This window comes from Centruroides vittatus, unplaced genomic scaffold (assembly GCF_030686945.1).
Source record: "Centruroides vittatus isolate TY-2023 unplaced genomic scaffold, ASM3068694v2 scaffold_769, whole genome shotgun sequence".
NCBI classification, from domain to species: domain Eukaryota; kingdom Metazoa; phylum Arthropoda; class Arachnida; order Scorpiones; family Buthidae; genus Centruroides; species Centruroides vittatus.
The window spans coordinates 4,524,585-4,551,782 of NW_027122717.1; the positions used below are offsets into that span (position 1 = coordinate 4,524,585).

Genomic DNA, 27,198 nt, shown 5'->3' on the forward strand with positions numbered 1-27,198 from the left:
AAATAGTTTACGTACCACATCTGCACAATAACACCTTTCTGGTAAATTTATAGTCAAAAGAGGATTGGGCGTTCTGGTATCCCAAAACTAGGAAAGAGAACAAAGATCAATTCATCTGTTTACACGAAAACGCTTGTGTCAAACAAACAACCAACCTTTAATGTTTTATCCCAACTTCCAGTCATGATGCAGGTGTAATTGGAAGCCTTGATCCAGTGAACAGTCTTGATCGGAGCATCATGCTTAAATCATAAAATGTATTTTAATACTATTTTACGTCCATCAGTTGCCATAGAACGAGTATAAATAAGCATTTGTAATTACCTGAGCAACTGGTATGGCCTGATTGGTGTTTAAATCCCACATTTTGACGGTCTTGTCGCAAGATGCCGAAAACACTTTCGAACCATCCTAATTTTACATTTTAGTATTAGATCTGTCATAACACCTTTTCATAATATTTGCAAAATTTATTTTTACAGAGAATTAGTTGCACTTACGTCACTCCAGGCAACATCCAATATGGGTCCTTGGTGTGTCTGTTGTGCTTTAGGAATCGTCCGGCCGGAGTTTTCCACTTCCCAGCATCTCAACTGAAATCATCATCAGGCCATGATTAGAACGGCAGGATTTCGTGGGGCAAAAGAATAAAGAATGGCAAAGCACAAATACCTGATTGTCCCAACTTCCCGCGATGAGGAAATTCTGAGTCACGGAAACTGGACTAAAGGCCAGGCAACTAACAGAATCATCGGGCGGCGACACCACTTCGTAGTCTTTCATCGGGTTGTGCGTGGCATTCTGGGTGGATCCAAACACGCCGCCGCTACTAGTACCAAAATTTCCGGTCGTTCCGAATAAACCGCTCATTATTTAACATTTGTCTATAAAAAAAGACCTTAGATTAACGTTAACGTTAATTTCTATATGAGTGTTATGGGGCTCTATCGCCCCATAACACTTATATAGAAAATTTTTGTACACAGACTTTGCCAGCCATGCAGTGTAATTTAAGCCAAAAATTCTGGCCAGTGGTTCCTGGTGAATGTAGACATTTCTCGAACGATCCTGGGAAATTCAAAGATTGGATTTTTGTCTCGATACCGTGGACCTCGTGCCCTTAGCGTGGGAAGAATTAGGCCGAGACTCCACTAGCATAAAAAACCCTTGCCATAAATACCTGTTTGTGCTTGGACTCCACTAGCAAAGTTTTTACTTTGATGGTACTATCAAAGTTACAGTTGTATACGTGATATATCAATATAAAGACAATGATTATATTCTACGAGTTTTTTTCTGTACTATAATTACAAATGTAGTAAAAATAATATCTTTCATATATTAACTTCTATTATCATATTATTAAGATATTCTACTGCACTTAGCTTTTTTATTATATACTCATCTAAACTGAGGGATTTTCCTTTGGCTGTTCATATCGCATGTTTAGGCATCCATTATTATAATCAGGATACTTCTTCTGACAGATACATGAATACATTTGGATGTTTTTGATAAATCTTTCCAGATCTATTCTAGATCTTTTCTAAGTAGCCATGACAGAACATATATAAAAGTTCATTTTTTGCACCATGTCACAATGACATAGACTCTACTGACTTCTGATTGGTTGGTGGTACCGTTTTACGGATGTATTCATGGCAAAAGGTGAACACTGCTCAACTTTACAACCTGCTACAGCGTAAAATATCATGGTCACGTTATTAAAAGTATTTATGGCGAGGGTTTTTATGCTAGTGGAGTCATGACCTAATAATGCATAAAGTATTCGGGATCATGAAATCGTAATTCGGGTATCAAAGATTTGATTACTCTTAATTTTGAAATACCTTTCTTACCAAACTTCTTTGTTTTTATGGCTTTTTCATTTGTGACAAAATCATAAACTTATAAAGTTAAACTGATACAACAAGGCAATCTTTGTCGACACCATTTCCAACTATTCACAGTAGCCATTTATATTTATGGATGACAGGATGGCACCCATTTCAACAATAATTTCCATACATGTACATGCCAGGCTGAAAGAGGACAGAATGGCAATTTTTAGCTTCGAACTTAAAGAGTTTGATTATACGATTATATTTAAATGTCATTCTATATTCGAATAACCATCTAGGAACAGTTAAGAACCTGATGCAGAGCCCAGAATGGGTTCAAAAATGTCTGTTTTTCAATGTTTTTTATCACACTGTAATTTGGTTTCGAGTGCATCATTATAATTTTTAGCTTACCATCTCCATTGTCCCTTTTCCACATGCGAGTACTAGGCTTTAGATTATTTTCTGGCTCATGAGAGACAACGCCAGAAAATACGTCTAAAGCCCACAAAAGAAATTATTGCATATATAATTACTAAGGTCCGGATTTTTGGGTGCTTGTTTGGGTGCTTTTAAATGCTGTATTATTAAGACAAAAATCAACAAGTACACTGTATTTACACTAGGGCACTTGAGAAGAACCATTTTCATTTTCAATGAAGTCGCTGGCCTTGCTTTATTCTACATGAATACATTCACATACTTGGTGTAGGGCAAGTCACATGTTTTAGGTTGTTGTAGATGTACTTCAAATTTGAGAATGCTGACATGTAAGATGTATCTGCTTGATCTGTAATGACAAGCCAAACCTTTTCATACTGGACACCATTTGGCCACAACTTGACACAAACATCATTGAAAGTGGGGGACACTGTAGTCGAGTTTGTATTTTTAAGTTGGTACATTTTGAACAACATTGGTAGCATCCGGTCAGTGGTGCAACAAGAACGTTCAGCATGTACCATTTTGTGGAATCTGTTGTTTCTTCCAGTATAAACACTACAGGCAGGGCTGGATTAACCCACTTTGGGGCCCTAGACATTTTCTTCTTACTGGGCCTCCTCCCTCTCCCACAAGAAATAGAGCGCACAAAAAATATAAAACAATAAATTTTAGTTTTTCTAGAAAAGTGTGAACAGTGTTTATAAATTTAAAAAAATTGAAATTTATTTTATTAAATGTCTAACAAAAGTTGTTACACAATAACGATATTACGTTAAAATATTAATTGTTTAATTTAACCTTTTTGGTTAATATTTAAATGATATAATATTTTACCTAAGAGAGGTAAATTGAATAAAAGCCAAGATAGTTTTAAAAAAGTAAGTATATAAATATGAATAAACTTTATTTAAAAAGTTCAGAAAAGTAAAGTATCTTATTTACAAATCTTTTCAAAATAGACAGTTTGACCAGGCCCTAGACATTTGTCTATGCAATGATCCGGCCCTGACTACAAAATTGTCTCTGACAACAATCCACGATTTTAGATATTGTTTGATCATAAACTGGTTTCACATAGTTTTTTCTGAGTGCTCTCGTCGGGGACAAGCTTTCCTGTATATTTCTGGAGAAATGACTTAAAGGCTGGATTGTTTACATTATATAAGGGTATATTTTCCTGCAGAAGAGTGGTTGTTAAACTGCATAAAATGTATTATTAGCCTTATGAGATTCTTCTCCTCTTTGAAATGAGTCCCTATAAATATCTGCTGGAAATTCCTCTTTTTTTATTTTTAATTGTCTACATGGACATTACTCATTAATAGGACTTTACACTGGTGTTTAGATTTGACACAAGAATGAGAACTTACTTATTTTACTTATTTATTTTGAATTATACAGTGAAATGTTATGTAAATTTAAAACGAGAAATGTCATCCTGTTGTTGTACTCAATGTTGGAATACATATTTATTGTAAGTTTTTTTAAAAATAGTATTTTATTGTCGGGAAATTATTAAACACATCTTATTTTATTATTATTTTTAGTGTTTTGTAGTAATACTGCTGATGAGGGACATGCAAGCCCGAAACATGTGTAATACTTGTACAGGGAAAATTACATGTGATATAATAAAAGAAAATTTGTTTTTTCTGAACTAATTTCTCATTCTTGTGTCAAATCTAAACACCAGTGTAAAGTCTTATTAATGAGTAATGTCCATGTAGACAATTAAAAATAACTTTAGAAATAAGGACTGTAAGGCAATTATAATTACTCCTTTTTTGTTTGCCTTCTCTATGCTTTTCCAAACTCTTGTCGCCTGGTTTTCATTTCTTGGTGTTTCACATCAACTGAAATCACATAATTGCAAATGGACCAGCAAAGAACTTTTCTATCTGTGCATACACCCTCGTCTTTAAACTTATTTGCTAAAATGTTCAGTTTAGATGAGGACAATTTTGTCATTTTCTAATGTCGCCGACACCAAATTCAAAGGAAATTGGAACTGTTGCACTCACAAGTCAGGGTAAGGTGACCTCAATACAGAATTTTCTAGATTGTTCTTTTCTTAGAAAAGAAAACACATGTTGCAGATTTTCAGTGAATCTGATTACATTCTTAGAACAACCCTAAAGTTTAGTTGTTTAATCTAGAAAATTCCACTTTACCCCCTTTTCTCTCAACAAAAGAGAGTAAGCTAATTATCATATTTTTCCTCGTCATATGTGGTCCGGTTTAACAAATTTGTTTTTCCCCTTGAATGAATAAAAACTACCAAAAAATTGATAATTGTCAACATATTCTTTGAAAATGTAAAAAAAAGAAGAAAGTTGGGCACAAAATATATAGTTTGGGTGCTAGTCACCATTTTCGGGCAGGTTTGCAATTTGGGTACTAAACAATTTGACAATGAGTGGGCCTAATTAAACCGACTTAGTTTGTCTTTTTACACTCTGCCCCTTTCAAAAACCAAGTGGGTACGGCACCCAAAAATCCAGACCTTAATAATTACGTAATCCATGGATCTACATACCTTTGTAAACAAACCTTTTCAAAAACAAATATCGAACATTACCATCCAGTGATGGGTGTCACAAAATTCATTCCCAATCTTTGTAAGGCTATTCATGATGGGAGTTTTGCTCACTTTTAGAGAAGCCAAATTATACAAAAGCTTTAATTCTTGAACAAGCACGTGGACTGGATGATTTAGGTAAAGTAACAAATCTAAAATTTTTCAGCATTGTTCATACTGTACATGACAAATGTCATAATTCTCATTTCGTTTTTATTGCATATTTTATTGGTTGGCATTATTATCTTTAAGAGTATTATTTTGTTCCGTTTCTGTATGTTTTGAAAACATACAGAAACAGAAACGACTAGTCCTTCAACAGATTGGAAAACGTCACTCCGAGGCAGCTTTTCTTTAAGCCGATGACTTTTTCCACAGAACACAAACTAACGAAGTCGAGATGCAAAGAAGCAACATTTTTGTGACTTTCGAGAAATCCGCAAGTAAAAATATGGATCATGAATACTCCTTAAACCTTTGATATACAATCCACAGACTTGTATAAGCCACTCTGTATAAGAAAAAAAGAATAAGAAACTTCTGATAGATTCAACCAAAAAACAATTTTATATCAAAAGAAATTCCAGGGATTTAATGAGTCTGATTAGTTAGCTTTTTACTCATTTTACCTGTCAAATTTCATTAGACCAACTTTCATAAACACTCAGTTTTGACCATTAATAACTGCAAGATTGCACCTATTGTATTCAAATTTGATGGTTCACTTCACACCCCCTGCCTCCAGACAAAATTTCGTATTCATGCTTAATATCTAACAAGTATTAACTGCAAATTATTTACTCTTGCAAATAATAATATAATTCTATCAAAGCTTATAAAATCAAATCATTTTGGAAATAGAAAATAATCAATATTGTTCTCGGGACTATCACGAATTTACATATAAAACTAGTGTCAAATTGGTACATTGTCTTACATGACACTTGAATAGATATTCGATTTTATATGTATAAATTTAAACAAAAATAACAAATTTAAAAAAAAAAAAAAAACAGTATATACAATAAAACCAGGATTGCCACTAATTGCAACCTTATTTACTTACCTCTCTTAACTCTATTGTTCATTGCCTATATTGATAGTGATTACACTAACAGGGTTCTACTTTGTGTAAGTATCAAATAAGTCATTACTAATTTTAAAGAATAGCAGCCCTTTCTCTCATTAAACACCTTCATTTTAAATTAATATACAATGCATCCAAAATGCATTGTGCCACAAAAATGAGATTTGCAATTTTCTATTGTTAAATAAAGTTTTGCAAGTTTTATGCCACACATTACTGTGTGAAATGTGGGGTTACTTTATCTGGCACTACAAAGTCATTGGGATGCCCTATGCAATTGCCCGAGTTGGTTGTTTTGTCACAATAGCTCCAACTATTGGGTTGAACCAAAAGTTTTTTCAGGTTTCTGAAAGAAATAAAATATACTATTTTGAAATAAATAAAAACTTTTAATCCACAATGCATTCACCCTTCTGTTTGATAACCTGACACCATCTGACAGGTAGTTTCATAATCCATCTGTGTAGAATTGGGTGGGTTTCTGATTGAAGAAATTATCAATGTGATTTTTGATACTTTCTAAAGATCGAAATCCTATGCCATTTAAATTATTTTGCAATGAACGAAAAAGATGATAGTCTAAGGGAGCAATATCTGGAGAATATGCAGAGTGACTCAAAACATCCCAGTTAAAGTCTAGAAGTTTTTGGTATACGTTTAACGATATGTGCAGTCTTGCATTATCATGATAGAATACCACTCTGTGTCAATTTGCAAGTTCTGAATGTTTTTGATGCATTGCAGCATTTAGTTCATTCAGTTGGAGAGAATATTTATTGGAATTAATTGTTTGGTTGTTGGTTAAAAGCTCATAATAAAGAACCTCTTTCCAATCCCACCAAACTGAAATCATTAGCGAAGTTTTCAACACAAAAACGTGTATGTCGGACATTCAGTGCCGCTTTCCTGTAAGTCTAGTAGTTTGACAATGGCATTTGGAAAGTCAGTGGAATCATGCTTGACATTCCAAATGCCATTGTCAAACTTCTAGGTTTACAGAAAAGTGGCGCTGAACGTCTGATGTACATGTTTTTGCATTGAAAACATTGGCCTCGACCTCGCTATTACTTTTCTGGGATGCAAACTACCTTTAGGTTGCAGTACTGGCAGATCACCTGGCTTACTCCAAGATCTCGTGCATTAAATAATGTTATAAATGATCCATTTTTATTACCTGTTATTAATCGCTTTAAAAATAGATCATCTTCGTTGCATTTTAAAGTGAATCACAAACAAACACGTTCAATAAGGTTTCGTTCACTTAACTGATGGGGAACCCAAACATCATAACGGGATGCATATCAAAGGTTAGCCAAATGTCTAACAGACAACAGATGTTTGGTATATTTTTAAAATGTTGGCTATCTGTCATGTTGTTCTATGGTGATCATTTTGGATTAAAGCCATTATTCTATGGTAGAAGGCCATCCTGACCGAGGTGCTTCTTTGAGAGAAAAATCTCCTGCCCTAAATATTGAAAACCATTTCTGGCATGTTTGATCAGTAACTGCATCCTCTCCTATACAGCACAAATCTTCTTTTGAGTTTTTGTCGCATTTTTTCTTTTTCGGAAATAATAGAGCATGAGATGTCAAAAATACACCTTCTTATCTTCCATTTTAATGTTTCTTTTTCTTAAAAGATACAGCTATTTTTTAAAATTCTGTTAACTAAACTTACATATTAAATATGCAAATATTCGTAGTGTCCACCTAAACAAGTTAAAACTTGATAAGCACGATAGAGGCAACACAGACAAGTGATTATGTAAATACCTGAACAAACTTTCAGTTCAACCCAATATAATCTCCAGAAAGATAAATTTGGAGTGAAGAAACTATTCTAAGGGATTGTTTGGATTAGCAGATTCATATGTCTACTCTAATAACCTTAAATAGCTTTGCAAAGTATTGTTAGCCACAAACGTTTTCAGTCCCCTAGGACCTTCTTCAAGTGGGATCTGAGTAGAGAGTGACCCTACCTATTTATTATTGCTTCGTTTCTTAAGATGGATTTTAGCAGATTCAATATAAAAAGTATTAAGGAAAAGGGCTATTGACTATTTTTTAAAAATTTTTATACTGTGTGTATGTATTTGGTACATGTACAGCATGTGACATTATATATTAAGTTTTTAAAAAATATTTAGGAATTTTCTTTTTGACTGGTATATTTAGTTATGTAATGAACAAAGTTGGTTTGGATAAGCAAGTGTGAATCATATGTAAACTGAGACTTGTCAATTAACTATGTCATTGTTTGAAGCAGCTCGTTTGCATCAATAAGACCATACAAAACATATTTGTTCTCCAAAATTTGTACACTGAAGTATAACAAAGAAAACAATATTTGTCACTTCTAAATATCTAATGAGAGGGGAATGACATCTAATCACGTACAAGTGTCTGCAGTTATAAATACATTAATTGAGTGTAAATAACTAATTCCAATCTAATTCTGAAACAGATAATTGAAAGAAAAATATCAGTTTTAGATTATTTTGGAATGATATCTATTTTAGAAAATGCATATAGAATTTTAATAACACTAGTGGTCAATTTCATCAGTCTTCGTTAAAATAGCACTCGAATGGCACCATTTTCTAAAGACTAAAAGAATTAACGTTAAGAATTCATTAGGAATTTTCATTTGCCAACATTCTTTAACTATGTGATAAGGTCTCTGATGTCATATCAAGAGATTGGTTCTTTAAAAATTGCATCATAGTTCTACAACATTAAACTTCTTGTATGACTAACTGAACACCATGCAACATGACAAACCAAAATTGGAACAAATAACTTCCAATTATAAAAATGGAAAGAATATTTTTATTGACTCAATTCAAAACTATAAAAGTGTAGTTAACAAATTTCATTGCTCAGCCTGATTTTAATTGTTATAAAAATACAAATTAACAGCATTTAATTGTAAAATGAAGAGAGAAAAAACATGAAGAAAACTTACACTTGATTTTAACATTAAAGCAACAATGAAGCAGTCACAATTCAAAAGTTCAAAATTGCCATGTCCAAATGAAAAATCATTTTTTAAGGTCCTATATCTTAAATATATTCTATGTACAACAGTTCTGCATTAACCGCATCATAATCTGCCATCTTGATTTTAACTTAATAAGGCATTAGAAACTTTGCGATTCCAGAATCTAAAATAACGGTTTAACACTTTCTTAGTAATAATGACGTTTGACAAAATACTTTTGATTGTTAAAAGCATTAACAGCTGAATTTGTTAACTTTTAACAAAAGTTGGTGAAACTGTCCATAAGTGAAAATAAACAGTAGGGTAGATGTACCAGTTTTGGCCAGTGTAGTACCAGTTCTGGCCAGAAAACAAATTTAACTTAAAAATATAATCACCACATATTCAAATCTGTCCAATGAAACAAACTTTTATTGTTAACTGTTAACAGTTAACAATAAAAGTTTGTTTCATTGGACAGATTTGAATATGTGGTGATTATATTTTTAAGTTAAATTTGTTTTCTGGCCAGAACTGGTACATCTACCCTACATATATAGTGGACCCTCGATATAACACACATATTGGGTGGGAAACAACACCTGCATTATAAGGTGAACCGCGTTATACCAAGCGGCGCAGTGGCAACACAATAAATTTACTCAGAACGATTTGAGCTATATACTAAAACATCCCATCAACTACATACATATTATGTATTTTAATAAAAAAACTGATTTATTTATTCAGTGTTTTATTAAAATTTACATAACATAGTTATACATCTTAATAAGTACATACTGTATATGTATTATTTTATTTACGTACATAAGGTACACTTGAAAATACAGTACTGTATGTAAAAACAAACACTATCTATAACTTGACTAAAATCTATGTAGGGTAGATGTACCAGTTTTGGCCAGTGTAGTACCAGTTCTGGCCAGAAAACAAATTTAACTTAAAAATATAATCACAAATGAAACAAACTTTTATTGTTAACTGTGTGAACAGTTAAGAATAAAAGTTTGTTTTATTGGACAGATTTGAATATGTGGTGATTATATTTTTAAGTTAAATTTGTTTTCTGGCCAGAACTGGTACGCTGGCCAAAACTGGTACATCTACCCTATTCAACATCATTTCAATTACAAAACATCACTTAAAAAAGCGAGTAATTTTTGTTTGTTAACTTTTTGATAACTTCTGTATCATTGTCAATGTCACAACCAACCGTCAGAAGCCTTAAAATCTTCTGCTTTTAAGCTTACATGGAATTTTTCAGCCTGAAACTTTAAAGCAGTTCTAGATACGGGAATACCTTCACTTCTTTTTTGCACAAAGCATACATAGAGGCAATCGTCAACATTTTGAACATTTTGATTTTTTCAAAGTCTTGCCTTATTTCAAGTAAGCCTAGCATCTTAGTCACACTTATCAACAAATGATTTCAGTTTTGTCTCCTCTGCCATCCAACCCCTTACAGTTCTTTCAGGTATGCCGTATTCTCTTCTTATGTTTGCTTTCGAAACTCCTCTATTTACTTCAGCAATAATGTCAAGCTTTTTTTTCACACTGTAAGCTTTTCTTTTACTCATCATGCATACAATAATTAAACACTATTCAAAATACATGCAGGAACTCAATACATACACAATTACTCAATACGCAGTAACAATAAAATGGGCTACTCACTAACACCGCACGGACCTGTATAAATGTGTTTGAGCTTATCGCATCGCAAACATCACCCGCACTATAACAGAATGCGTGGTATAGCGAGCAGCACTATTACGAAGGTCCACTGTAGATAAAAATGGACGTGTTTGTGCCTATACGTCACTCTGCAGCCAAAACTACACATCGCACATGAATGGTGTTTGTGTGTGGTAGTAGCCCCAAGTCTCCCATCGTGCACTATGGTGGTTGTGTCTCCGTAGCTATAAGGGTGTGAGAGATATGGGGTTTGAAAGTGGTTGACTTTGAAAATGTGTGATGCTTCAATGAGAATGTTCCAGTTTTTTCTAGAAAGTTCCAGAACCTAGAGGTGAAATTTGGTACACAGGGTATGTCATGAAAATGCACACTAAGAAGGTATTTTTCAAAATTCCCCCATGGGGGAGAGGGATAGCATTGAGTCTTAACCTGAAGAATGACTTCTACTGTACTATTTTAGATGCAATTTTTTTGTTTTTAATTACATTTAGTCTTAACTGAGTACTTAGGGGTATTAAATTGATAACATTTCAGACATTGTTATAAATATTTTTTATATATTTCGATTTTTTAAACAAATGTTCGAACCGTTTTAAATTCGAATTTATTTTTGCATATTGGTTCGATTATAGAACAAACTGGTACTTGCAGCTAAAGTCAAATTAAAAACAGTTTTTTTGATTCTCAGCAATTCTCATCATTCTCAGCGGTAGGTATTAAATAACAATTACTATGGTTGTTGAAATATTGAATGTAAATAGGGTTTGCTTGCAAAATCCGCATGAGCGAAGCTGTGGGTAACAGCCAGTATACTATAGAATGGGCTAATTAGCAATGGAAGTGCATGACATCCTTAGTGCATTTCAGGTGTCCCTCTAGAACCATAGTCATGCAAGTGTAAAAATATATACAGTAAGACCCTGCTTAGTGCAGGGGATGCATTCCTAGAAAACAAAGTGCTAAACAAGGTCATTTTAACAGAGTAATTAGGAAAAAGGGAACACGCGACCAAAAACAAGCAAATTTTTCTATAATTTTAAGTTATTTTATATTAATTTGCATAATAATATATGTTAAATAACACAACATAACACAGAAATGTAAATTCATTTTTTCTGATGAAGGTCCTGGCTTTTCTGAAATTCTTGTTTTTTGCGATAAAGTCGTGTAGTTTCATTTGTTGCTTTTTTTTTTCTTTTCTTAAGCAAATGTAGGTAGCAGAAGATTGCATCAAAATGCCTCTTCTTGTTTTTGCACTCTTTTCAAAATCTGGATCATTCGCTACAATTTGATAAACGATTTTGGTTATCGTTACCAAACTTTTTCTAAGGAAATCTGTCTGTAGCAACTTCTTTGGTGGGTACTTCATTTTCAGAATCTCTATTTTCCAGTTCTACATGAATTCCTTGTTCTGTCAGTTCTTGAAGGTTGTCATTGGTAAGGGTCTCACCAGAAACCTGCAGTAACTCGTCAATATTCTGCTCGTCTACCTCTCTTAGTCCTGATGTATCAATTAGTTGACAATTTGGTCAACCTAAAGATACAACGATACGCTCTTCTCGTTAAGAATCCTTGGATGCCTTCAGCCATAACTTCTTACAAACTCCATTCATGCATTTATTAGTTAATTTTTGCCAACCAAAGTCCATATTTCCTAATGCATCCATGATGTTATATTTTTTCCAAAATTGCACAAACCAAACATAGATTTAAGGAAAGTACAGCACTATGACAAATTACCACCTTTTGCTGATTGGTTTGTGTTTGGGAATAATCGTATTATATACGAATCAACGAAATGCCATGTTAATTTGAATCAGCATAAATTTTGAGCGTTTTTAGGCTTCAAGCAGACCGCATTATATTGAATCAGCATTAAGCGGGGTCTTACTGTACTTGTAATTTTATTTAATTTGATTTTGTGTTATTTTATGTACTATATATACTGTTAATTTTCAATTTACTTTCCCAGCTGTTATATATAAGAGAGGAAAAGTATGGCAATCGGTGAAAAAATAACCCCCCAGCAGAGGCATTTCAGCCTTCACGATATGTTAATGCCACCATTGCCGCCCTCATCAGAAGGGCTTTCTTACTATCATCTTCCTTTCTTACTATCATCTTCGCAAGCGCTGGTAAACATTGAATTAGACATCAGTTTGGCAGTGCACACTGCTGGTTTTTCACGTGCTAAATTTACAAATGTGATCAATATGGTAAAAAAAATCACTATTTCCAAGCACTACGCTAGGCAGTAAGTGGGAATTTTCTGTGATCCAAACATCATTGCCATACCTTGGACCCCTTTCTATACGCATTTGCCATATTTTTAAGCAGCATAACCTTGTCCTACCACTATCCCCACTTCCAAACCTATGCAAGCTCATTTGCAATGATAGGGACAAGTTTTCTACTCTCGAGAAGTCAGGGGTCTGTGCTGTTCCACTGGAGAATCTTGCAACAAGAGTAAACACAAAGTATATCGGGGGCCACTACTAGAATGCTTGCCAGCCACCTTGCGGAGCACCGAGAGGATGTTATGAGGGGTAGGCACACCACAGAACTTACAAAAAAGGTACTTGAGCAGGGTTATAACCCACTATGGTCCCAATCAATTATGCTCAAAAGCTGTAAAAATCAGGAACTCATTTTTTTATATGGAAATCTCTTCTTACTACCACCTTGGATACATGCCTACACGCCTACCCTCAACCTGCCCAGTGTATGGGTCATGCTGTACAAGCAATTAAGCAACTATTAGCATCCTCCAGTATACATATAGCTTGAGCCTGGATCCATGCATGTGCCACTTCGCATATCACTGAGCTTACTGCTTGTTCAATTTTGAAAACACTTGAAAATTTGTTACATGTTCTTAACAGTTTTGACAAAAGTTTTAATTTAAATTTGAAGCATTATGTTCTTCGTCGAATTATTTCCATTTAATTTTTAGTAAATTTCCATATTTGCCTGATGACGATGACTATAGGTTCATCGAAAGTGCTTGTGATAAGAAAACGTATATATAACACTGATCTCAGTGTTTTCTCCATTTTATTGTACAGTATTAGGCATGAAAATCATCCCATTGATCATTAAAATTAAACTGTTTTGTTCTCTACTAGTTTTCTATTGAAAATGCATGCTCAAGTCAAATATCCACAATAATGAAACCAGAAGAGTACCACAGAAAACCTGAAAATAACAGCAAATGCTATTTATTATAGATGCAAGCCAGATGTAAAGGCCTTTAGGACACAGCATTGCTAGAAATTCTAATTCTAAGTCTGCAAATACTTGATTAATTGTAGTTTATGTATTTTTGGTTTTGTTTGTGAAATTCTAGAAATAAAAATTATATTATGCACATTAATGTTATTTGTCATACTAAGTAGCATTCTGGTACCTTTTTTGTTAGCAATACATCACTGCTTGCATGGAAAAAGACAAAAAATGCACCACAAGGAGAACAATCCAAGCTAAATTAGTGTTCAGATCCATCTTGACTTCATATCCTACAGAAACAGACCATTGACTGCATTCAGCAGACCCAACATTTCCAGAAAAAATGAGAACTTTTCTATTGAATAATCTCTATTTTGAAACTTGTGGAGTGTGTTGCCATCAAATTTAATAACAGACTTCATTTACGCTACCTTTAAGTAACTATAACTGATCAAAGATGGCAAAGTCCGTATAGCAAGTGAAATAAATATTATTTACACATATAAAGGTGTACATTGGTTATTAACAGCTAAAAACTAATGTATGCAAATAAAACTTTAAAAAAATGAATTTAATTTACTTCATCAAATGTTTTCAAGTTTGTGGAAATGAACAGAATCTACTATAGCACCATTGTCCACTTGCATCAACTCATAATTCATTGTTTAGCAGCTGTGTTAAAGCCTAGTAAAGAGACTTAATGCAGCCAGATAAGCGAACCAATGACATAGCCCATTTTATTTGAAACAAACTATGCCATCAGTTTACTTATCCAGCCATATTAAAGCCACTCTACCAGGCAACAGTTGAGCAAAGACATAATTAGAACTCATTGTCTCTGCTCAATTAGAACTGCTAAGTCTGCTGAATGGAGCCAATGACTTATTATAGAGCCATGTTAATATACTTATATACTACTCATATTTGCATATACGAAGTGTGCAATGTCATAACATTGTAAATGCCATTTTCCTCTAAATACATTTAATTGAAAAATTAAATTATAAATGCAATGTTTTCTGCTGCAAAAAAATATTGTGGGGATAGTGGTACTGTAAGTGGCTGTATTTTGAAGTTGAATTTATGTGACACTACAATGTTTAAAGTAACAAAGTACAAGTCACACGTCTTTCGGTGTTTAAAACATTACAGCTTACATCATTTTGATCTTCAGAATTTGTAACCTAATGAATTTTTTACCATTTTATTAAAAAACTGAAATGAATTCATTCACTAGAAAAAGTGTTTTTGGTTCTTTTTGGTTAACGGCATGCCAGAAGACTATTGCATTTAACAATTAAGCCCACGTGACAGTGCCAGCTTCGAGTAGCTCACTCAACTATTTGTGAAGTACTCGTCGATGTTATATAGTTTTAACGCAGTGTGGGGCTCACTCGCACCAAGGCATGCGTCTACACGTGAAGCACATAGACTGATACTTGTTAAAAACTGAACTTTAGAGAATAATATCTGGCGAAGTGTCAACAATTCTGGAATGGCAAAAACCCCTCATTCAGAGCTCGAATCTTACCTGTTGCCGTACATATCGGCTGGCGTCCCATTAACCGAACAGTACCACGTTGTCTTACCTCTCCCAAAAAGTTTGTTTTTTGGCATTATATATAATGGATTACTATACACATCAGTTTATAATATGAATCTGAGAATAGAAGTCACCTTTAGGTGACTTATGAATAAGTGTACTGTACATGAGATAATAATGTGGAAGTGAAAATAAAAGCAGAGTATAATCAATTACTCAATCTGGATGACTGTTTATTAAATTGAATATATTGTAAATTTAACCAATGGAAAATATAAATGAGATCATCAATTTTGTAAATGTATTTAAAAACTTTGACGATGATAATGACTAAATTTAAAATTCTAAAATATCAAATCATTTACAAGTAATGATATTAGAAAGTATCAAAAATGAAATATTTACCAGTTTATATTCTTGTAGATAAACGATTTATCCAATATTATTATATTTCTAACTTTTGTAAAAAAACGACTGTAACACTAACACTCGAAACAAAATAAAACAAGCTCTTGTCGAAAATCAAACTTCGTTTATTTACAAAACTCCCTCTGACGGCAAAACTTATTGTTGTCTTGAGGTAAGGTGGTGGAGATTATTGGTAAAAAATGTACTTACAATTTTGAAAGTTATAATCATATTTTTAATTAAAATAATTCTTTATAAATACGCAACATTATTAAAATTTCATTAACTTTATTTTTGTGTTTTAAATTAAATTATATATTTATAACTAAATTAAATAAATTTTTAGCTTGAAATGTATCATTTCTAAAATTTTCCATAAAATTTTCATTTCCTTATATTAATATTTTATTTTTATAAAATGTTCAGATTATAGACGCCATTTGGCAATATTTATATAGCATTGCATGAATCTGGATTCGAATTCTTTTTCGTGTTAAACGAACCGAGGTTCTAATTCAAGATCAAAGACGACATGCCGAATATCTTTAACATATTTTGGCACCAAATGTGCTTCAATTATAATTTTAATTTATTTACTCGATTTTTCTTAGCACCGTAAACACACAGGGTTTAGAAAATTTGAGTGTTTTACGATTTATAGTACACTAAATAGTAAAAGTTTCGCTTTGGATAAATTTAGTCATTGGTTAATTGGTCTAAAACACGAAAACAATCGAAATGACGTAAAATTAAAGATTTAGTGATTGTTTAGTGTATAAACCAGATTCGCGGTCACATTTAAACGCTGTGTGAATTACAATAAAATATTTCATTTTAGTGTTGTAGAAAACGTAAAGGCAACAGAATGCCGCTTTGGGTATTCTTATTTGCCTCATTCATTGCCTCTCGAAGAACACGGATTCGAGTCCGTCCCGACTCCAACTCAAATTTCTTAGAGAGGCAAAATAGCATCTATAATTTTCATAAGTAATTTGGCTCGAATACACTTGTTTCGCATCACCCAGCTGTTCCCATTGTAGACTCAGCCAAAGCCATAATGGATACGAAAAAAATTCTCTTTACTAGAGAGAATTACTGTAACTATTGTATTGAAGTTTATATAAATTTTTTAAAATTTCATTTTGTAGTCACTAAAAGAGTCTTTCTTAAATCTAATCATGGAATTGGGTCCAGATTACAACGGGAACAGAATCCAACATGTCCAGATGAGATCAACCATAAAAAAAAAAAAAAATGTCTGGGGATCAATCCCAGGTCTTTCACGGCGGATCTTTTCTGCCTCGGCATCTGCTGGTATTCATTCTGTAATTGTAATAGTTCCGTTTTGCAGTTTTGCGTTCTTTTATTTAATGTAAATGATAAAGCTACTTTCTAGCTCCTCCTTTGATTATTTTTCTGCTTTATTTGGAGAAGGTTCTTTTTTTAACTTTTTGCCCTGTGGGCATTAAAAGGCCCTTTTTTAACTGGAGATTCTCTGGGATAACTTGATAACTTATAGAGCTTCTTTTTCTCTATTTAAAATACCTTTATGTAACCGTTTTCTGGCTGGAAAATCTTATAAAGACTATGTGAACCGCTATGGGTTCACATAGTCTTTGTAAGATTAAAAACGACATTTATCATCTCTTAAAGCCTCGTTCACATTAGTCGAGTTACTTGAATTCAAGTTTGTATTTATACTATAAGCAAGTATCAAGTATATATTTAAAATGGCGTCAAATGAGTTAGTGCATGCTCCGTAATAGCGACTGAAATTGCGAACGAATTATTGAAAATCTTGGAAAATTACGGTAATAGGAAACAGTCAATATGGGCGAGAAAGTGGAATAGCAGAAGAAATCGCCTCGGTGCCTTTGCGACTCCGTTAAAAGAAGTGGCTTCAGAAGATAGAGAAGCATACAAAAATTACTTACGAATGTCTATACATCAATTTGATGATGTACAGACATTCATAATCTATTCAAAATAATGAATTTATAAAAAACAACATCTGTATTTGTAGCGTTATTTAATACTACAATATACATATTTATTCATATTGAATAGACTTTTCCAGGCAACCTGAATCACATCATTCTTTTTGGTATTGGTATTAGAGCGAAAGTATGACGAATTGGAATTAGAAATTGTCGACGAAAGATAGTTCCATAAAACATCATATAGATAAGTAAATTTCGAGAAATTTGCTTCTCTTTTCATTACTTCACTTATCTTTATTCTTACCATTCATGTCTTGTCGCTAAGGCAATAACAATACAAAATCAAAACGCAGCTGTCTTCAACTAGCATTAAATGGAAATAGTTCACATTATGCAAGTTGTTATTCAAGGCAAGTAAAAAGTTGAAACAGCGAGCTGTAATTGAAACTTGAAAGGATATTTCCAGTCAAGTAAATTATTGATCAAGTGGTTTCAAGTTACTTGACTCAGGAAGTCGCTTGAATTCAAGTAACTTGACTAATGTGAACGAGCCGTCAGGCGGCAGATTGTGAGGCCCGGAAATAGCCCCCCCCAAAAAAATGGATATGTACAAACTTGTTAAGTTAAACCCCAAGATTATAACTTTTATAAGTGTCGAGTCGACGACACCGGACTTTGACGTCGACGCTCATAAAGAGTAACGGGAAAAACAAAATTTTAGGGAAAGAAAATTTAGAAAGAAAAATATTAAAAATTTAAGACGCAGTTTAGAAAGCAAAACGAAACTAGAAAGAAAAAAATATCAAAATGAGCGTAGGTGTCATAGTCAACGATTAAACGCGATCATAGTCTAAAAAACGGTGTCGGATAAACCTTCTCTTGTCGACCTTTTCCGCGACCTACACGGAGCTCCATTTACACCTGGAGACAGGCGGGAGACCAATTAGGAAGCGCAGAAGAAATATCTGCCCAATTAGCGCCAAGTTAAGCTGAAAAACTAATAAAAACTCCGACTGCAAGAAAGGGAGACTTCCTCCATAACATAACAGATCCTTTAGGAATCGTCGCCCTCTTCGCTCCGTGCTTCTGCTCGCCACTATCTTGTGTTACTTATCAGTGCCGAACTGTAATATGCCGCCACCCCGGGATCCGCCATCGCCAGGACGAAAGAAAACCCTTGAAGACATCTAACGAACTGGACGGTGCTTTTAAGGACCTTGTCAATTATATGTAAACATTTTTCGACAAAAATAAACGGTTTCTTTGTGAAACGCATGTCTTTTCTGCCTCCTGAAAACCGCCACCCACATACGTATAGCCCTTAGCCATCCCGACGGTTGGAATAAAAACTCCCCCCATTTCGGCAACCTTACAAGATTCCAACTTGAAATAAAATAATAAAAATAAAAACAAAACGACTATTAAGGCTGATTGTAATTTCTTTGGTTATGCACGCGATTTTCCGCAGATGTCGTTAAAAATTTAATGCTCTTTCTGAGGAAAAATCATTCCAAAAATTCTTGAGAACGGAAGTAAATACAGGGTGACAATAATTAACCCGTACAAGTTTTTTGTATCATAAATTTATTAAAGAAATGAAAATTAGCAAAACAACAGCATATAACAGTGACAATACTTTACGTATTAATCGGATATTCAGCCAGTTTTAAAGTGGCCTACTTTTGCTTTGATGCAGAGCCCCAAACGCGTTTTGAAATTCTCAGCGATGGGCCGCGCTCTTCTGGAGACAGTTTGTCTCACTCTCAGCGCAAAGATTGCTTCAGCGACTCCAAACTTTCATGGCGCTTAGAACAGACCCTGGCCTCCAAAATGGACCACACACTGTAGTCCATTGGGTTCAGATTCGGCGAGTACGGTGGCCATTCCGCAGACGAGATGAAATCGGGAAAATGAGCCTTGCACACTCCTGAGTCTTCTTCGCCCTGTGTGTCGGCGCCGAGTCCTGCTGAAACGTCCATTTCGCACTGCCAAAATGCTGCTGAGCCCACAGAAGTACCACAGCCTCGAGAATGTCATGGTGGTACACATCTTGATTGATTTTGGCCCCTTGATCGACGAAAACAAGGGGTGTCTTGCCGCTCGCACAAATTCCGCCCCAAACCATGACTGACATTGGATTTTGTGATGTTCGATGACGGCTGAGCGTCCAGGAGCCCCCGCGGACCAGTTCCTGTCGTTTTGATGGTTGTACGGAGAAAAGCTTCTCGTCTGTGAAGAGAATGCACTCCCATTGTCGACCTGCGGCCCGACGCTTGAGTTAACGGGATCTTTGGAGTCTCACGCACTTGTTTTCATCGGTGAGGAGCTGAATCTTTTGGAACTTGTAGGGCTTGAGTACGAGTTCCTTTTTCGCCATTAACCGCACCGATTTGCGATTGATTCTGATCTCACGAGCAATTTTTCTCATGGAGACCTTCGCATGTCAGTCAACTCACTTTGTGATGATCTTGCGGTTCCTAGACGTGTTGACAGTGCGCTTTCTTCCACGTCCGGGACGGTCACCATTGTGGCCAAGCTCCTTGAATCGCCGAACTGCATCTGAGACTGTCATTTTTGGAACACCGAGCAGACGAACAATTTCACATTGATGCTTTCCTTGCCGGAATAGCTCCAAAATTGCACAACATTTGTTCGACACCATTAAAAAAATAAAGAACTAACCCTTATTACATCGAAAGTATATCTACACGGGCAGGAAATCATGGAGAATTAAACAATATTATGTAAATTGGTGACAGTAAAAAAGTTCAGGTGCAGCATTGCTACAAACTTTGTACGGGTTAATTATTGTCACCCTGTTAAAACCAAACCTTTTTGCGTTAGAATTCTTTTTGCGTTATTTGCATAAGGTTCGAAATTTTGAAAATCGAATTCGTTAATACTCTACGAATTTTCTGCGACTTTAAAAATTCATAGAATATTAACGAATTCGATTTTTAAAATTTTGAGCCGTGTGTAAATAGAAGAATTAAATAGGATTCTAACGCAAAAACTTGTTTGGTTCTATCTACTTCCGTTTCCAAGAATTTTTGGATTTTTCCATGAAAATAGCATTAAATTTTTATCTCATCTACTGGAGATTTCGTATATAACCAAAGAGGTTACAGCCTTAATTGTAATTCTTGTTACAAGACGGTATAATTGTAAGAGACATGAGAAATTAAACGAAATTTAAGAAAATAGCAGTGTGATTTAAATGGAAGATATTCACAAAATTTTTCTACTGTACCTTAGTTTATATAGGAATTTATTTTAAATACTTTGTCAATTTTTTAAGCTTTCATTCAACAAGTACAAAATAAACAAACCAAAGCAAAATTTCCACAAGAAGTTGCTGTTTTCCTGTTCCTAAAATCCAAATAAAAGAAAATTGAAATTCTAAAAGTATTCATTGACTTTTTTATTTAAATATACAAATTTTTACCTGATCTGGAGTCATTATACTTCCACTGTAACTCTTATTAAAATGTTTATATTTGTGCTGCCAAGGACAGTAACAAAAGATATAGACAGTACTACAATTCAGTTTTAATTTTGTTTGTTAGAAAATCGAGTTTACCTCTTTATTTTGTGGTGGTCTACACGGAGAGATTTCTGTTTCTAAAGTTTGTCCGCACAATACTTCTAAATGTGGAAAGCTGATAGTCTGAAATTATGCATACTTAACCTATTGATATTATTGAAAGCAGTAGCAGAAGCTTGTACTGTACAAGGCTCTGGGCAAATGTGGATTCCTGGAATCGCTATTAAATACTAGTCATTAAACCTACACCATAAAAGACGCGAGATGTAAAAGGATATTTTTACGGCAGATTACTTATGATATCTGCAAATAATCTTTGCAGAAATTCTCTAGTATCATGTTCCAAGTCTCTGTGATGTACGGTGGCCGGTCACGGTACCAGAAATGCATATGAAATGGAAACGGAAGTAGAACCCAATGGCATCCCGCTAGCACATCATCTGGAGTTGAATTAGAATAGAGCTGTAAAGTACATGTCTCCAGGGACTTCCCGCCGCGATGACCCTTACACGAATCTGTTCATCATGGCGGAGTTAATTGAACCGGGATGCGATGCTAGTCATCCTGCCATTGGCGACATTCTTAACACCATTACAATTATAGATACCTGTGATCGAGGGTTAACAGTAGCTGAAGCAAGACGGCCGGATGGCCGAGCGGTGAAGGTAGCAGCCTACCGCTCTGGGGGACCCGGGATCGAATCCGAACGGGTCGAATAATCCCCAGGAATTTTTCGGGGGGTGGTCCGTTCGGATATGTCGGGCCCCGTCCCTCACCATCCGGTCGCCCCATTGTGGGCCTGGCCGAACCCATAATGGGCCTACTAAAAGAGGCCCTCTTAGTGCCCACAGGGCGGAAAGAGTTAAAAAAAAAAAAAAAAAAAAAAAAAAGTAGCTGAAGCAATGAGAAGCGAGCAAAGGTGACCCTGGGATTTGCGAGACCTTAGTCAAAATTTACTTTTGAGTCTATTAAAAGACTCAAAGGGTAGATTTACTTAGTCTACAATAATATGAACATTTTAAATATAGAAACAAATAGTAAAAACCAAATTTTATTTTCAATAATTATCAATTTGTTAATTTAAATACTAAAATATTTGCGATGCCTCTGAAAACGCAAGGGTCTAGGCAGGGCCGGATTATCGAATAGGCAAAGTAGACAAATGTCTAGGGCCCGTAATTTGGAGGGGCCCGGCTTCAGTGCAGAAGATTTCTCTGTTTCAAAACGAGTTAAAATTATTCAAGAAATTCGATAGGACAGAAAAGGCTGTATTTAAGAATTCCTGCTAAGCTCCGCTCGACTAGCCATTTCCTAAAAGAAAAAAAAAAAGGTCAACAGCAACCTGTGCATCAGAAGTAATGTACGCTACGAGATCTCTCGCACCATCTAGGAATATTCCTGATATATGATTTGGTTTCTAAATCTAAACTCATACGTCGCGACATCGCATATTCGATATAGCGTTCAAGTTGCTCGAGTGTGAGGATATTACAATTGAATAGTGTTTTATAAAAGAGTTAAAAAAGGGTGACACCACGATATCCGCACCCGGTGTCACCCATGCTAGCTACGCTAATGTCACATTATATAAGATTTGTTTAGAAGCAACTTATTTAAATGGGGCCCCAATTTAAATTTTGTCTAGGGCCCGCTAGAGGCTTAATCCGGCGCTGGGTCTAGGTGTTACCTTTTTCGCCTGTATGTAGGACCATTTCTGGTGGCGAGCGAAAAGGTCCACTGTTGCAAATAACGTCTGACAATGTGTATGAACTACTTGTTGATGTGTGTAAACCCCCACAGTTTGGCAAGAATCCGTGATGTGGCTGCTCGGTTTATCAGTCATGAGCAGGATATGTTTGCTCTCCATTTGTTTGTGCGTTAGGGAGCTCCAGATCTATCATGTTGACGGGTTCGACCCTCTTCTTACTCACCGATGCCATACGATGCCTATGTTTGCACTTATTCTAACACGAACGCCGATGTCCCGGATGTTCTCCTCTCTATATTCTTTCAAAGTCCGAAAGCTGTATGTACAGTACGTATTGGTCTCGTCTTCTTCGCCGGGGCCGGTTTGGTTCGTAAGAATAAACTACGAGTTTTTTTCAAGCTCAGATGGTCCATAAAACAAAATAACAGAATGAATTTACTACCAAAAGTTAGGAACAAAGATGGTTACTTTTCGACATAATTACCATGAAGATTGAGGCATTTGTCTATCTGTGGACGAGCTTATCCATTCCCTTGACATAGAATGTTGCCGCCAGTGAATTGAGATGGCCTTAACAACGTTGTTTTGAAGATCGTCATTAATCTCTGGTCTGCTAGCCACGTTTTCAGTTCAGGAAAGAGGTGGAAGTCTTCATACATTGAAAAGTATTAAGGTTAGCGGAAGTCCTTTAAACATCCAGTGTATAGCCCCGATTTAGCGCCGAGCGCCTTCTACCTCTTTCTTGAACAGGAAAAGTGGCTAGGAGGGCAGAGGTTCGAAACTAATGACGATCTTTAAAACAACGTTAAGGCCCTTCTCAAGTCATTGGCGGCAAAATTCTATGACAAGGGATGGAAAAGCTCGACCACAAATATGACAAATGCCTCAATCTTCACGGTGATAATGTCGAAAAGTAAGCAAGTTCGTACGTAACTTTTGGTAATAAATTCATTTTGTTATTTACACTTGTCTTTTTTTATGGACCATCGGAGCTTGAAAAAACAGCCTACGTACAATACTCTTAAAGGCGTGAATTGCCATTCAATGAAGTTCTGGGAACCTGCCTGCCCTTTACAGTTGCTGCATTTTGTAGAACCCAGGGAATCTAACACACACTATATGTCTGCGCTTTTAATCACTTTTACACCCTGAAACGACTTATCCAGTCTGCAAATTTCGATAAAATATGGCGCGCCTTTTCCAACGTTACATTTTAATAACCAGTAACGTTAAGTTAATAAAATGTAAAACCAATACTCGTATAATTCAAATAATTATACAAGATCTAGGATTTTACACTAGAGTCCAAGTACAAGCCAAGAACAAGATCAAGAATAATATATTTGTGCGTGACCAAGACTAAAAGCACCAGACCTTAAGCTTTTACCTAATGTCTAGAGTTTTTAGCTGCTATTCATCACATATTTTATGCTTTTATCAAAGGTTATACCAAAGATATTTACGTGAAAGGACAATTGATGAAGCGTCGAAGCGAGAGAGAGATCCGAGAATGAAATCTAAAATTGCATTATAAAATTGAAAACTCATAACTATGTGATTTATTTTTGGATATTGTGGATAGTTTACCTGATCGACATCGTCGTGAAATACGCATTTCAATTTTCTTTCCGTAATATCATTAACACAAGCATTTTCCCACTGAAATTAGAGAAATATTTAATTTATTGTCAACTGTGATACATTCTTTTACTTTGAATCTTACAGATTCAAGTGGAGTAGCTTCGTGAAGTGGAGCATCCATGTACTGAACCATTATTTTATGTCTTCGTTTCTCTTTGGGGTTATACTTATTCGGAAGAAGAGAAACTGCAAATGATATAAAGTTCTTTATATCCTAATGTAAGGGATTTAACAGAACACTTATTTATTAGAAAACAAAGATCTAAACACAGTTTTTGTTGTAAGTTTTCGGTCACATCCCTCAAATAGAACAGACACTGCTAGTTAAGGCTGGTACTCGCCTACCGCATTATGGATAACAGTTTTGAGTATTGGTTAAGTCAAAAATATTCATGGGTGGGTCGAAGGGATATAACGGGCCTTATCTCTCAACATCCGGTCTCGCCATTATGGCGTAGAAAAAGACCAAATTTTAATTTTTAATTAAAAGTTAAAATGTTAGTGCATTAAAATAATATATGTTCTTATTGTCATTGGTTTTAAACTAAGAATGGTGCCAAGAAGACGTAAATGTCAAGATATTAACTGTATCACGATTGGTGGAAGAGATATTCGATTGAACGCAGCCAATCGCATCACGTGAAGTAAGTCGTTGTTACGCAGTTGACTCTTAACAAATGAATAGAGCGAAAATTTTTAAAGCAATTTTTTACAGAAATTCGCAACTGAAAATCGATTAAGATAAAGTGCGATTTGTTAAATCCGTATATCAAAGATTGACACAAAATTCTGCTTTTATAAAAATATCAATAAAACATGTCCTACTTAAGATGATGATTATTTCATCGGGAGCTATTGTTCCTTTCGGAGGACGAATGGAGTATTTATTGGGTTGATTAGTCTTTATTTTAAAGTGAATTCTTTTCTTAGTTACGTTGGTGAGAATTAATTCAGATATCGAAACTTCGTCGAAAGGACCTGAAAAACAAATTTACGGCCATTTGTTGATTTGAAAAGTTATTCTACTCCATGCTTACCCGTGAATTCGATTTCGTTAGGTGGATCTATTAATAAATCTTGTTTAGCCATTGCTGTTTTGAATGATCTATCTCATCAATACAATATATATTATAATGATCTATCTTATATACGGAGAAAAATGTTAAAATAACATAATTCTGTTGTAATATACTTGGGAAAGAAAAGCAATTGTTAGCAGAGACTGAAACAATCACGTCTGAGACTGCCAAGAATACTTAAAACAATTCCATAAATCAATATTGTCACAAGTATTTTCATAATATAAAATTCTTTTTCTCACGAAAGGAAAAATCACTCGCAAATAATTTTTGATAAATTTGTGTACAATTATGTGTCCATTTGTGTGTTGTGTGAATCCACACAACACACAAATTATGTGTACAAATTTGTGTCCGTTATTTTCGGGAGAAAAACACTAAATTATGCTACCCTTATGTGACATTACTTCTTTATTCTGATATTATGAAAAAAAATACAAAGGCCTTTTCAAAGTCTTGTGTAGGCAATGCCATAGGAAGGCCCTTTTACATTATCACGTCGAGCCAATAGGAGCAATCGGGTGACAGTAAAGAGCCTGGCGTATATAGTTTTGTCCGAGATTCAAACCCGGTTCCTTCAGAACGGCTGATGGTAAAGACTGGACTCGACTGCCTATAAAAATTTCCTGGATTCGATTCAGGGTCTTCCAGAATGCAGCCTGGCGCCTTTACTGTCTCTTTAGTAACCTGTTTAGTAAATTGACGAAAACGCATTTTAACTTTCTAACAACGTTTCAAATAAATTGGTAGGAAGCAAAAGATCCTATAATTTGGGCATCGATACTTATAATTAAATATAAAATGGAACAGAGAGGATTAATAGATATGTATATTGGTTCATAATTCAAATTTTTTGGAAGAAAACTATACTTTCGCTTAGAATAAGAGTGTAAGATTTGCCGACTTTCAAGGGGGTTACAATTAATCCCGCGTCAGAATGAGCCTAAGGGAACCTGTGCATGTGGGCGGTTGCGAAGGAGGCAAATGAAAACAAGTGTCTACATGCGAAAAACCGCTTATTTGGACGAATTCATGCTTACATCGAGTAGACTATCCCAAATCTCGGCGATCTTCCGAAACGTGAGAGTTCGGTCGGTTGATTGTAATCTAGTCCCGGGCGGACGAGAAGGGCCGTTGGGCGATGGGGACGATCGGAGATACCCAGAGATGTCTCGAGCGATGGGGACGAGCGGAGATACACTGAGATGTTCCGGGCGATGGCACTATACACACCGTCGGATTAATCCATAGGAGACAGTTCTTAATTTCGAAGAGACTCCTGTTCGACCTTGAAGTCCCAGTTTTTATACATTTTTCTCGTGTATTATCCACCTTTCGGATTGGTCCCTCGTCCCTTCCCTCGCTTCCCGATTGGTCTCCCCTTTGTTTTCAAGCGCAAAACGAGACCATGTCGGGTCGCGGGAGAGGTCCGATTCGAGGTGTCTATTTGACACCCTTTGTC

At 35.1% G+C, this 27,198-nt stretch overlaps 2 protein-coding genes across 3 annotated transcripts in view; both read right to left on the bottom strand.

The window, feature by feature from the left end:
- Rae1 (ribonucleic acid export 1) overlaps nt 1-15,955 on the bottom strand; it is a 17,164-nt gene extending 1,209 nt beyond the window's left edge. The window contains exons 1-6 of the mRNA XM_067288069.1: nt 15,822-15,955; nt 673-884; nt 501-593; nt 325-411; nt 156-242; nt 16-87 (exon numbers count right to left, since the gene is read on the bottom strand). Coding sequence (XP_067144170.1) covers nt 16-87; nt 156-242; nt 325-411; nt 501-593; nt 673-870 — 537 coding nt within the window. The 5' untranslated portion in view covers nt 871-884; nt 15,822-15,955. The remainder of the gene's footprint in view (nt 1-15; nt 88-155; nt 243-324; nt 412-500; nt 594-672; nt 885-15,821) is intronic.
- Nucleotides 15,956-21,008: 5,053 nt separating this feature from the next.
- LOC136989748 (vesicle-associated membrane protein/synaptobrevin-binding protein-like) lies at nt 21,009-25,877 on the bottom strand. Of its 2 annotated transcripts, XM_067287999.1 has the most exons (8): nt 25,695-25,877; nt 25,483-25,635; nt 24,740-24,843; nt 24,604-24,675; nt 24,480-24,533; nt 21,345-21,431; nt 21,210-21,266; nt 21,009-21,133 (listed from the first exon to the last, which is right to left on the bottom strand). In XM_067287999.1, exons 1-8 carry the CDS (start codon nt 25,744-25,746, stop codon nt 21,050-21,052), a joined length of 663 nt encoding a protein of 220 aa, XP_067144100.1. In that variant the 5' UTR covers nt 25,747-25,877; the 3' UTR covers nt 21,009-21,049. The 2 variants fall into 2 exon arrangements, with proteins under 2 accessions (XP_067144100.1, XP_067144101.1); XM_067288000.1 differs by lacking the exon at nt 25,483-25,635.
- Nucleotides 25,878-27,198: the final 1,321 nt, after the last annotated feature.